General features: G+C 41.9%; 1 protein-coding gene across 1 annotated transcript; it reads left to right on the top strand.

Annotated features, from left to right (window-relative positions):
- The first annotated feature begins 1,998 nt into the window (after positions 1-1,998).
- Positions 1,999-11,157, top strand: LOC109425802 (transmembrane protein 145-like). The gene is made up of 7 exons (XM_019701145.3): positions 1,999-2,329; positions 2,422-2,577; positions 2,641-3,143; positions 3,202-3,326; positions 9,225-9,613; positions 9,671-10,119; positions 10,190-11,157. The coding sequence occupies exons 1-7, from the start codon at positions 2,243-2,245 to the stop codon at positions 10,887-10,889; spliced, it is 2,409 nt and encodes an 802-aa protein (XP_019556690.2). The 5' UTR covers positions 1,999-2,242; the 3' UTR covers positions 10,890-11,157.
- The last annotated feature ends 3,088 nt before the right edge of the window (positions 11,158-14,245 follow it).

Raw genomic sequence — 14,245 nt, 5'->3', positions numbered from 1 at the left:
TGATCAATAGGATAATTATTTCCACAATATCACTACCCGTATGCCCCATGTTTTACTACCCGTGTATGACACAAATTGCGTGGTTGCGTGTCACAGGTAAATTCTACGATGGGAAAAAGTTGGGTATTTCATATTTCAAAATACCAATTTTATAACTTGGTAGTAGTGAAGCTGGTGATTTATATTGGCCATCATATGAAGAATGATTGAAATCTCAGCATCAAGGAGTAACCTTTCTAGCTTGATGTATATTGTATGTAGGTAACTCTTCCGAAATGATGAGCAATTTAAAACTGAACCAAAAAGAGCAAGAAAATGAAAGAAGCTGTATGCTGCATAACATCCCAGATATAACAACTATAGTGCGTAACTATGGAATACTTCGTAGTCTGAATATTAACAACGTTCATGTTCCTTTCAATATCCCAGACTGATTTTAGGAACAAGGCTTGCAAGTTGATCCAATCTTGAACCAGAATTCCAAAAGCATGAATGTCACTATTCTCGGTCACGCCGGTGGAATCTTCACCGTTTCTTGGGACAGGGGAGGAAATGTTGATGTAGCACTAACTCAACGAGAGGCCTCCGACTCAGTGAGGAATTAGGTCAAGGATTGAAAATCTGGCGATGAGCCCAAGGATTTTGTAAATACCAGCAATCAATAGAGAATCAATTTGTTCAATTTATTTCATAAATAATTATGTTTCTGCTCAGTGAGAGGCACAAGCAGAATCAATCCCTCGTCTTCTTGTTTTTTTATTGAGTTTTTGTTTACAATACGCAAGCAAAAAAAAAAGAGTTAAAAACGACACGGAAAACAAAAAAAAATCACAATTTACCTAAAAAGGTAGTATAAGAAAAAAAAACAAAACATCGTATAACGAGTTCAACATTATTAGGATACGACTGAAACGATAAATGTAACTCATTTCATTACTTAGGTCTCGGTTTTAGGTGTGGCCGAGATGGATCTTGAAACAAAGAAACATGGGTTAGTAAATATTCCTAATGTTTTATTCGGTGTACACTGGTTTGAAACAGAAAAGACTAAGGTTCCGATGTATGGTCAATATCGGTATCATTTCTTGACGATCTCGTTAAGGGATCCGATTTTGACTGAAAAAGGAGCGTGTTAAAAGCGGAACCTATGAATCAGAATCCTTCCTTGCGATTATGTCGAAAATGAATACTGTAACAAAACCGTATACTTTAGAACTTCTCAATGGTGATAAAGTAATACGACATGCACTATACAAAGGACACGGGGAATACCACAATAGATCAAAATATTGGTCGCAGTGGTTATGCTCCGAACAGAGAAAAAAAGTATTGCTTTCAGAATTGCAAACCGCTTTGATCGGAGATAAATACTGTATCAATCCCACCAAAACATCATGTGTACCATAGGTAGAACCAAGTGGTTAATACACTGCTTTGATACCTACAACTGCTACTGAATTTATAGGTACCTCAGCTAGAACATACCTGGTAGGTTTGTTGTGGGTATACACATGGACCTATACGTACCTAATGTGTTTTTAAACGATCTTGTCGATCCGAATGTCAACCAGTCAACGATCACCAACAAGAGCAGTACAACAGGCGCTATAATTGATCATAATGGGAAAACTAACTCGTAACCTTCCCCGATTCTCACCGATTCCGGAGCAGAGGGTCTGTTGTGAGGAACACCTGGAGGAGCCGGAATACTTCTGTGGTCATTGTCATACGTCAGTTTGCGACGTTTGCGCAAACGATAAGCATTTGGAGCATACGTTCCAGTCGCTCGAGAAAGTGAATACACCGGATAAGAAGAAAGTGCAGAAGTCGTCAACGTGCGATAAATCAGTGGAAGCTCGCGTTCAAGACATCGAAAAGGAGTTGGCCAAGTTGGATTTGGAGAAATTGAACCAGAAGAGTGACTAAAATGATGATATTTTCAATAAAGTTTTGAAACATATTTTCGCATTTCTTTTAATGTGTCCCTAACCGACACGTGCAACCTTTACCCCATAGCTATTCCCCATGGTCAGTCAGTGAGCGGTACTATGTTTCCACTATATTCTACGAAGGATAAATAATACAACAGCGTGTCCCTAACAACGGTTTCGCCGAAACGCGCAAACAAATCACACCTCGGTCAGTGTTTTGTTGGTGCGAAGTTGAAAAAAGTTTTCTCGAAATTAACTCTTTAATATCATCAAATTACTGGATCTTTTGTTGGCGATTGCTGCTTAAAACTATGTTCATTGCCATCTGGATAAGCCTACTATGGTTGCTCGGTGTTAGCGATGCTAAATACGTGGAAGGACATGTGAAAACAACTGCGGTAAGCAATCAAGTTACCTTCGCTTTGGGTGAAGATTCTTCCGCTTGGTTACGAACGGAAAGAGCAATGGCCTACTTCTTTCTTTTCCGCAGGATTGGGCATTCCTGGCAAGGTTCTGCTTTCTTTCCAATCATGGTCGGTACCAGTATGAGATTGAGTACGAAAAACGGTACGGGGATTTAAAACTGTTGCTCTACTACGATGACAAAACGCAATGGCCCGCGGTATACAAAACGGATAGACCATTGGTATGGGAGTTGATTAATTTGTAATAAGTCAAACATGTACATATGTATACTTTATTATTTCAGACCTGTTCCGAGAAACTATCTGTTCTGAGCGTTGTTGATAATCAGATTGTGCCCTTGACGCCACGTAATCACCTCTACTCTGGGTGTACCCTCCTGACGCAAACTTCGAAAGATAACAAGGAAGTGCTGAAAAAGACTTCGCCAGATCCTCCCGTGGGTCGCACCCCGTCGAACGAAGATGATACATTCACCTATGATCATTTTTTGAAACCCAGCACACCAGAAGTGAGTGCGGATCCGATCGAAGGGTTCGAATGGAACGCGACGGAAATAGATCTGTCCACGATCGAGAACAGCACGTTTGAGCCGATGGCAGAGGCACACAGCGTGGAATACAACGAGTTGGAGAACAACACAGATTACCGCGTGTACGTTGAACAATTGTTCGACAATGCAGCGGAGGTTTCGGGAAATGTGACTCGAATCAGGCGGGCTGCCAAGTATGATTCGAAGCTGATAGTGAGTTGCAGCAATCACGGAACGTTTACCAGTTCAAGGCAGAGGTACACCTGGGGTTTTACGCAATGTAACACGGAGTATCCTCATATTTGAATGTTTCAGGTGGTGGTACATAGCCATTTCCAACTGTGGGAGTAATCGAGGACTGGACGTTTACTACAGATTTAAGATGACCAACGGCGTACCGGGCGACTTTTGGCATGAACATTTTTCCGCTGATGAAATGTGTAAGTACTATTGAGATATGTAGCTGATTGCCTTCTGGGGGTTAGTATCACATGTCATCTGTTGGTCCTCACAGGCATCTGATAAATTTAAAATTTCAGTGAAAATGGTTCTGAAATTCAGCATGCAAAACTGAATTAACAAATATTGGCCACTATTGGCAAACAACACACTTAAAGCACATTTGTGACGCGATCACCTTGAAATTGCGTTTTTTTTAAGTTTCATTACGGTGATCTCTTCAGTTATGTTGCTGGCTTTTCAATCTTCTGGGAGAATCAAGATAACTCTACACTGATTTTTCATTTGGGCCTAACTGACATTTTCGAGTTCTCTTCATCGATTCTCTCTTTGTGTTATCACAGAATGTGTATTGAGTTTTCCAAAGATTTTTTTGTTGATATGCGAAGAAGACGATTACATGTTACTATAGAAACAAAAAGAATAATGATTTTGTTTGTTTTGATCAAGTTATTAGCGAAAGAGAGAGTCGACGAAGAGAAATCGATCAAGACAGTTAGGCTCTTATGAAAAATCATTGTCGAACTATATGTTATCTTGATTCGACGTATCGGTCCTTATTGGACTTTTTCAAGGATTCTACAATATTTGATATCTTGGCAACTAATTGACCGATTTGCAAACTTTTTTTTAAATTGTTCGTATTTCAAATACTGGGTTTGAGGTGCTAAACGGTTCACTTGAAAATGCATAGTTGTTAGAATCCCGAAATGGGCGATTTTGACCGCACAAATCTCTTTGTAAACAAAACCAGTTCACCTGATTATAATAAAGTTGAAAGCATGTTTCTTTAGATTTGTGCGCTTGTAGCTCTGATGCACTGCTGAAGCGGGATTTCAAGACGTTTGTCCTAAAAAAAAGTACTTTATAACTTTTAACACTTGAAGAAAAATGGCTTTTTCACGTATCATGGATGTATCGAGAAACATTTTTTTGGTTAAGATAAGTATAAGATATGAACCAGAAGATATTAATCCCCTTAACTGCCCAAGTATCAAATTTAGTGAATTAGACTAGGGGTCGTCCATAAATAACGTAGTATTTTATGGGGGGAGTCTCCGAATATGCTACGAGCCATGTATTAGGTATAGGAAAAAAGCAACGGGGGATGAGGGGGTGTAGAAAATCACCAAAATTTTTTTTTTTAATTTCTTTGTATTTTTGAATTTTAACTTAATGCTAATTCTTCATACGTCAAGTAGAGAAAGTCCCAGAGGAGACCTTTCTGAAATTAATGCTGGGTAGGGAGGGGTCTCGCCACACACCAAAAAGTGCTATGTCATTTATGGACCATCCCCTAGAAGGGGTAACTTCCATATTTAGTCAAATAAGAGTTGCATAGATTTGTGTAATTTAGAGTTCTTCAGTTAGCCTTGTCAATAAGGCTTTAGATCGGCAATCCCAATACGGCGGAGTTGATTCCCATTCCGGTCAGCAAGTTCTCTCGGCTCAAAAACACTAAGTTTAAGAGACAGGCTAAGTTTCAAGTGGGAACGTAGTCTCAAAAAATAGAAAAGGAGATTTGTGTAGAACATATGTGCTACTCGGGTAGAAATATAATTAAACCGAAAAAGAGTATTCGGTTTTATGACGGTATTCGTAACCGTTACAAAATTAAATGATCACCAAAATGTTACTGAATCACTATTCGGTTCTGTTACAGTGGCTATTCTCATCTTAAACGTAAAAATAGACTCTGATTGAAAGGTTCTGCTTGTTACGCGCTCCTTTGTTAGCCAAAATTTGAACCCCTAAAGTCAAGACTCTACATTAAACCGATATTGACCATTAGGGTTGTCAAACTTTATATAAAAAAAAACTGTAACTTAAAAAAGCTCCAAAGATTTCTCCTGAGTAAGCAACAAACTCAGAAGGAATCCTTGGAGCTTTTTAAAGTTTAAGTTTGTCACTCATAAGCTCCAGTAAAATGTTAGTTCAATTCCATCAAATCTAAGGCCATGTTCAACGAACTTGAAGTTTGTATGGGACAAACACGTTCATGTATATGCAGAAAAGATATGTTCATATGTTCTGGGCTAACATTTGAAAAAGGCGTCTCTGCTTTGTGTAAGCGAACACGTTTCTATCTCTCAATAGGGTCTATCTACGCTTCAACATCGTAGATCAGAAGACGTAACCGAAAAATGTCGATTTTAGCATTACGTAATAAATGGATGCTGCAAATTCTACATTACACGAAGAAATTTTTTAACAGATCTCAGGTAACTTTAACAGATAACGTATGAGCGAAGAAAGGACAAAACCCAAGACTGTCTTTGTCTTACTCATGCAGAACTGTCAAAGTGACCTGAGAAGTGCTAAAACCTGCAATGAAAAACGGGGTGTATTATAGCAAATTTATTTATCCTACATGCCAATTATTGCTCCTACATGATTGATTCGTATTGTACGTAACTATGGTAACGACGCCTGGGTGGCGTTTGAGGGGAAGAGCAAAAGGAGGTCTCTCAGAATTGGCAAGGGACAAAAGGGCGAAGTGGGGAGTCCTATGCGGGAGCACTAGAGGAACGCATGATGACTTTCAATGGGTTCCGGAGGATTGTTAAGAAGCTTCAAAGGAATTCGGGGATTCATGGGACTGAAAAAGATGTTTAAAGAGAGGGACGTTTGGGTTTTAAGGATTTGAGAGCTTTAGAGGTTCTAGGGGATTTCATGGAAGTTCCAGTACGATTCAAGTGGGGTTTCTGAGAGGTTTTAGTGAGTCTCAATGGATTTTACGGGAGTTTCAGAAGCGTCTCAGGAAGTTTCGGCAGGTTTCAGGGCCCGATTGAAAGCAGACCGGCGCTAGTAATCAAGCGTCTGGTCATCAAGAGCCGATTTCTCTGAGTCAAAGCAACCCTCATCATCCTCCGCATTTGTCGGCACTGACCTACCCCGAACTGCTTCCACGTACCTTGTCATGCCATCTGCTGGTTCCTCGGCTCGAATTCACTCTATGTGGGTCATTATTCCCCTCATTTCTTTCATGGCTTTCATGTTCCACCGCCCACGCAGCTATGTCCCGATTCCGGAATTCCACCCAGGTACCAATAATCTGTTGACCCTAAGTAGTACTAAAGTACCTTGGGGGCTGTCCGTAAACCACGTGGTCATGAGAGGGGGGGGGGGTGGTTCGGCCAATGACTATTTTGTATGGACAAATAAAAAAAAATGTATGGACTAATGAGACCACGCGGGGGGGGGGTTGAAAGGTCCCAAAAAAATGACCACGTGGTTCATGGACAGCCCCTTGTCAAAAATTAGGTTTCCGCCTGGCTGAATCTTCTGAAACAGAGCCGAAAGGTTCCGGGGCCAAAAATAGGGTCTTATTGAGAGAAGTGGCCCAAAAGTGCTTTCTAGCGGTCTCAGGGGGTTTCAAGTGGCTTCCAAGGGCATTCCTATTCCAAGGGGTATTAGGAAGTCTCAGAACGTTTGAGGGGTGTTTACGGTGGTCTCAGGGGTTCCGTGAACGAGCTTCAAGTGATTTTCAGGGGATTTTTCAGTGTCGTTCCCCCGTTTTCAAGGGGTTTAAGAGGCGTTCCAGGAGGGTTTCAGGGAGGTTCAAAGGAGCTCCAAAGAGGTTCAAGGGGTTTTATAGGGTGTTGAGTGGTTTCCATAAGGTTCCAAAGGTATTCCAGGATATTTTAGGAGATTTCAGGAGCGTCCAAGAAATTCTAGATGATTTTAAAGGGCCTTTCATAAACCACGAAGACTAAAATTTAATCATCTCAGATCCCCTACCCCTCTTAGACTTTCGTCCATACATAAAAATTAATATTAGAATGGAGCGAGGACTTCGGAAAGACACATGGTTTATGACGACTCCAAGGTATTTCGTTTCAGAAGCATTCCAGAGATGTTCTAGGTGGTCCCATGAGCTTTGGAAGCGTTCCAAGGAATCTCAAAGGGCCTCCCCTGCTATAAGCTATAAGGGTGTTCCATGGGATTTAAGGCGTCCTAGGAAGCTTCGTTTGGCATCAGCGGGCTTCGGGGGCATCGCAAGGGGTTTCATGAGACATTCCAGCGATTCAAGCCCAGCCTCTCGATTCCCTAAACTCGACTGAAACCTTCTTGCTACTGCATTCAAAGCATTGACTTAATTATGCCTAAAACTCCATCTTTGAATACCCTGTTTTAATACGCATGCGGGTCTTCAGTTAGCCTAGTAGTTAAGGCTATGAATCGCCAATCCAGAGACGGCGGGTTCCCTGGGCATAGTGTATCATTTTACTTGCCTCACAATGGCAGGCAAAGAAAGTCATTCAACTAAAAACTGTGGAAGTGCTCAAAGAACACTAAGTTGAAGCGAGGCAGGTCAAGTCCCAGTGGGGACGTAGAGCCATAAAGAAGAAGAAGAAGAAGAAGAAGAAGAATGCGCATGCACATGGGGTCAATAAAAGCACCCCAGATCATTGTGTAGAAAGAAATTCCAGTAATAAAAAAATGATACATCGTCTTCAACCAGAGATTGCCCAAACTGAACGATCACAAACATTAGGCAACAGACAACGCAAGAAACATCCAGTGGTCCAGTCGAGAATTTTCCGTTTGACAAGAATTTTCACCGACTGAAGTGGGAATCGAATCCACATTCCGAGGCTTACGAAATGCCTAGACGGCTGACGCCACTAACCGCATGGTCACGAAGCCTTTTTCATACCGATTTCTACTAGTATGCTGATGAATTTTGCACTAAAATGTCATTTTATTTTTTCGAGTCAGCCAAATTTTAATTTGTTGTCTGTCCTGAAGTTTTATGATGAACCACCCTAAGGAATTCCAGCAGAAATAGCTTGCGAAATTGTAGCATGAATTACAGGAGAATTTCCAGCAAGAATTTTAGTCGAGTCTAGTCTAGTCTATACATACACAGCCATTCATTGAAAGAATACTGTCATATTAATACTTGCAGTGCATTGGAAATGTATTACAAACATCAAAGCGGCCAGGCCTACTGTGTAGCGTCATTGAATACAATTGAACTAAACAATGGAAGGGCGATATCTCGTAAGCCACTTAGGCATGGTACACAAATTACGTAACGCTAAAATCGGCCATTTCAGACCCCCTTCCCCCTATGTAACGCATTCTGTATGAAAACCCAAAATTTTTTGTATGGATCGTAACGCTACGCTAGACTCCCCCTGCCCCTATAGCGTTACGTAATTTGTATACGATGCCTAGTATAGTATGTACTATTGATGTGAAGCAAAAACGTACGGAGTGAAGTTGCTAAGAAAGACAACGTCACTCCATTGGAGATCCTCTTCCTGGGATGGGACACAGGAATTTTACACAAATGTTCTCGCTTTCTGAAACGAGAAGAGAATATGATAATCCCAGCATCGACTAAACTAATAAAAACCGGTTTTATAATAAGGAAAGTAAGCTGTAAGAATTCTAATGGTAACTTATCGTAAAAAGTGCTTTACTTGAAAAGTAGCATAACATCAAAGATTAATTAAACAAATAAAAAAAACTCGACTACTTCAAAAGAATTGATCTATTGTGAAGCTTAGAAAATGCTTTCACAATAGATCAATAGCATGAAACAAACTCACAAATTCCGTGAGTTGGGTCATTTTTCTACAAACGGTTCACAACGGTTCAGAATGATGCAACTCAGTTGACACAAAACATCAATAGCAACATTTCCAGACATTTTCTCTGTACTATAGCTGGTTTTCTGCGTTCACCACAACTCTGTAAATCTCAAAATGAATTAGCAGCTAGAGAATCTATCCGCTCAGCAACTCGTTGTTAAACATGCTAGTAAAAATCTTCATTTTGCAATTCATTGCAAAAAATATAAATATTTAAAGGTTGATAAAAAGTAATCCACGAGCTCTATAAATATTTTTTGTCTCCATCCCTTCTAGACATTCCACCGATCTTGTTGGTTCAATCGATCTCCTACACGCTGCTACTGCTGGCGGTATTCCTGTGTGCCATCGAGCTGAAGTCCCGCCATCTGTACCATTGCACCTACCGCTTGTTCGCCTTGAGTGTACTGCTCCAGTGGTTCGGAGTGTTGCTGCTGAGTGTCACATGGGCCAAATATGCCGTGTCCGGGATAGGACCTTTCACCAGTTTTGGGGCTTTCTTCACCAGTGCCAGTGAAATTACTTTCCTGCTGTTGCTGCTGCTGATGGCCAAAGGATATACGATCACTCGGGCTCGACTGAAGACCTGCGCCACCGTTAAGATAACGGTGTTTACCAATTTGTATGTGATTGTGTACATTTCACTGTTCATTTATCAATCGGAGGTATGTATGCGGCGTGTGGACGTGGGAAAATGGTGTTGACTGATGAGTTTGTTTTAGGCATTTGATCCAGGGGAAGTGCTGAATCTCTACGAGTCCCCTGCAGGTTTTGGATTGGCTGGGCTACGTTGTGTAAGCTGGGGCTTCTTCATCTATTCTTGCGCTGCTACAATACGAAAGTTCACGGAAAAAGGCCCATTCTACTACCCATTCACATTGTTGGGATCGATATGGATCATGAGTGGACCCATCTTAACCGTCGTTGGAGTAAACGTGCTCGATCCTTGGGTTCGCGAGAGTGTCATGTTTGGGGCTCTGTCTTTGGTAGCATTCTGTGGACATTCAGCATTCCTTTGGCTAACGTGGCCTTCGAGGGCAAACAAGAGCTTTCCCTACCACGTTCGAACCAACCACGTTGGAATTTCGGCTGCCGATGATGAAGTGAACTACCCACGGCATACTTACGAACCAGCACCTCCGGAAACGGGCATCATTATTCCGTTGTCAAGGTAAGTATCTGCCTGACTCAAGATTCCTGAATTGTTCCATATATAGATACATATTATCATTTCGTTTCAGCAACACGGCAACGCTGAATGGAATCTACGATCAATATCTGCGTGAAAGGGACATCTATCACAGCACCTCCACTCCAATCAGTTACGTCTCATTCCCGGCGGCGGCAAAATCGCTCAACAACAATCACCACCCTTACCCAAATCCACAGAACCACCCGGCTCTCCTCAGGACAACCCCCTCCCAGACCAATCAACGCAACATCTACAGCCCCCCTGACAGTGCGCCACAAAGTTTGGCCATCAGTAACGGAACTCATGGCAACAACGATAGTAATAACAATAACCACAACAACGAAGACGATGACGGAGCCAACAATAACAACAACTATGGCAACCACGACATCCTGGTCGATTCCGGGCATCCCTCACTGGACACTTCTATCTCGACAAGCCCGCCAAAACATGATGGTAGCGGTGGTTCGATCAATAACAGTAACCACCTCGACGGTGACACAGAAGGCGAAAACAAGAACAGTACAACCCCATCGGCACCGCCAGCACCGTTGGACGATTCGAATATCAATAGTCCACGGGTGGAACCGAAACCGTTCAATCCGTTTATTGTGGGTGCGGCGGCTGCAGCGATGGCAGAAGAAAGGCGCCGTAACAAGATTATACTGCCCAGTCTGGATGGACATCACGCGGAGGGATCGGTTCCGAAGCATCTGTTTGCTGCCAAACGGGAAGAGAGGTCAAGTTAAACCTGGGAAGATGCTGTGGTCTAATGGATACATTCACACTTCCATGAGTTTCTGGTAATACGATTTTTTAATTGAGTGTCAAACTGCTTTCCAAAAAAAAATCTGTAGAATATCAAACTTGCTGTTTTCATATTTTGTCAATGGTAGTATCGTGCGAGTCGGTAATCCATAGGAGTGTGCATGCATACATTTTGGTTGTTCGTAAAAGAAAAAAAAACAGAGTTTAATCAGGAGAAATGCACACATAACTATAACAAATAAAGTAAATCTTCACAACTTTACGAATGGTTTGAAGTTGTTTTATTAATCCTAAGTGAAACCGTTGAAATGAGTTTCGGGATCGTAGAGCTGGAACTGTGAACGCCCGGATATACAACGAGACTATACGTAGAGTGGGTGTACTGGTCAGTTCCCGTTACACACAGAGCGATCTGCAATGTCTATAAGTTGTGCTCTATACGCGAAGTAATATCGGCTTCTTGGACTCGGACTGTCTCCTTGTGATCAATGCGTTTTTTATCCAATGATACAAAGTGACAAAGCTGAGATAAGAGACATTTGAAGTTTTACTGTTTTCTCTTATTGTCTATTTTATTGTTTCTTCACAACTGGTAAAGGAGTTAAGTCTAATTTTCACGGCCTTATAACCCTTTCGTGACGAACCAGCACAGTTGTGCTGTTGAGCAGTAACAGATTTGCGAAATTTTTTCAACTAGTTAGTCTTTGGTTTACCTGATGTAAATTGTTTTGTATATTGAGCCATTACGTATACTTGCATGTGTGCAAACAAACTTTTGTTTATGTTATGTGTGAGATTCACCATAACAAGTTAAACAAAAAGTGAGCAAAAATTGTAAAACAAGAAAAAGTTTTATCTGTCGCAAATTTTTAATTTTCGATTTATCTAGGTGGATAAAGCTAGGAATCGAAAGTTCACGAGTAGTTCTTGCAAATGTCAAAGAAAAAGTGTTGTTATATTGAAATATCTGATAGTTCTGAAGAGCCAAAATTGAGCAATTTGTATAGAAATTTTAGTTTTTTGAGCTCCGTCCCGAAAGGGATAAACAGTAAATGGAGACTACGTACATTTCGGAAACCAATTGATTTAAATTTCACAATCAAAAGTAATCTCGTGGAGACGCATGGTTGCTCTCTATTTCATCAAGGCTTGTTCCGGTTAACATCAGAGAGCTACCATGCGTCTCCACAAGTGATTGCTTCTTCTTACCAGATTGTTACGGGGTATTTAGGCGCAGTTCGACCATCACCAGGTAGTGGTCATAGTCGATGGTGACGCCACAATAGGTTCTGACGTTGATACTGTCGGAGAAGTGCCGTCCATCATTCAGAACGTGATCGATTTGCGATTTCGTCTGCTGTGGTAATCTCCAGGTGTAACGATTTGAGAGGCTGTGTTGGACGCAAGTGCTACGAATGTATTTAGGCCTCCTATTGTTGTCTACACTGGCAGCACTGTGGTCGATAACGAATTTGAACACGAAGCCCAGTGGAACTCCGTAAGTGAACAATGGACATCGGTTACGAATGCCATCGATCGTAACATGACTGACAGAGGCATAACGATTATGATAGAAAATTTGAATGTCACAGATTTAACCTCGCTGAGACTGGCCCACAATTTACACCTTGTCTTCAAAAATGTTTAAGGTGGCGATTTTCTGAAAGCCCTCGCTAAAAAAAGTAAGGAAAATGCATATGGTTACCTCACGACGCATATCGACTGGGGTAAATATGCTAAATTGGTCTCAGAGGCGACTGCTCGCCCTTGACGTTCTTTCACCGCAGGAAGAATACCAATTCTTGTCCGGGTTAATCGTCGAAAGTGCTCTTCAAGCGCAGCGTAGACCGGTTTCGGGAACTTCGATACGGCGAAGATCCCCCCACACTGTGGTGGGATGAAGAATGTACTGGAGCATATCGCGGAAGATCCGTCGCGTTTAAAACCTACCGGAAGCGCGGTACACTGGAGAATTACGAGTGGTATTCCTCTCTTCACAACAAATTCACGAACCTTGTGAAGGCAAAGAAACGTGGTTATTGGAGGAATTTCGTCAACGGTTTATCGCGGGAGACGTCAATGTGGACTCTCTGGACGGTGGGTAGGAGAATGCGCAACGCGGTATCGGTAAATGAGGATCGAGAAAGCTCGCCTCGATGGATTATCGATTTCGCAAAGAAAGTCTGTCTGGATTCGGTCCAAGTACAAGCGAATATTCGTCGTTATTCACCCGAAAGGAATGTGATGGATTCACCCTTTTCGATGCTAGAATTCTCACTCGCGCTTCTGTCATGGAACAACTCTGCCCCAGGAATAGATAGATTAAAGTTCAACTTGCTCAAAAGCCTCTTAGACCTCGCGAAGAGGCGCTTGTTGAATTTGTTCAATCTATTCTTGAAAAGCAACACTGTTCCGGATGGCTAGAGACGAGTGAGGGTTATCGCCATTCAAAAGCCCAGGAAGCCCGCGTCGGATCACAACTCGTACCGTGCTGCTGCGGTGTTGTCGTGCTTATGGAAGCTGCTAGACAAGATGATTCTCCATCGGCTCGATACATGGGTTGAATCGAAAGGCCTTCTTTCAGATATTCAATTCGGTTTTCGCAGAGGCAAGGGAACGAGCGATTGTCTGGCGCTGCGTTCTACAGAAATTCAACTCAGGAAACAATGTAGAAAGAGTTGGAACAGACGACGTTCGGCTGGTTCGGAGGCTTTCAGGTCGGCTCGCAAGGCCTACAGGAAAGCTCTCCGGTCTGCTGAACGATCCGGCTGGAAAAACCTTTGTACAAATGTTTCCAGCTTGAGTGAAGTCAGTCGGTTAAACAAAATCCTTGCGAAATCTAAGGATTTCCGGGTGAACGAACTTCGTTTGCCAAATGGCGATCTGACTTCCTCTGATGAGGAAGTTCTAGAATGCTTATTCAGCACACACTTCCCTGGATGTGTGGATATTACATCTTCGGATGATCCTGATGTCTTTTCTTGTAGTTATGATTCTTTAGCTTCGGCTCGGAGTATTGTAACTATAGAATCGATTGAGTGGGCTCTTAATAGCTTTGCTCCTTTCAAATCTCCTGGGGCAGATGGGATTTATCCTATTTTGCTTCAGAAGGGATTTGATTATTTCAAACATGTTTTGAAAAAACTACTTGTTTGCAGTTTTGCTACAGGGTATATTCCCAAATCCTGGAGGGATATTACTGTAAAGTTTATTCCGAAAGTGGGTCGTGCGTCGTATGAAGAAGCAAAGAGTTTCAGACCTATCAGTTTGACCTCTTTTCTTCTGAAATGCTTAGAACGCATTGTGGATCATCACATCCGTGATGTTCATCTGGCCA

The sequence above is a fragment of the Aedes albopictus genome, chromosome 3 (genome assembly GCF_035046485.1).
Source record: "Aedes albopictus strain Foshan chromosome 3, AalbF5, whole genome shotgun sequence".
Lineage (NCBI taxonomy): Eukaryota > Metazoa > Arthropoda > Insecta > Diptera > Culicidae > Aedes > Aedes albopictus.
The sequence above is the reverse complement of the archived record's forward strand: the minus strand, read 5'-3'. Positions and strand labels throughout refer to the sequence as shown.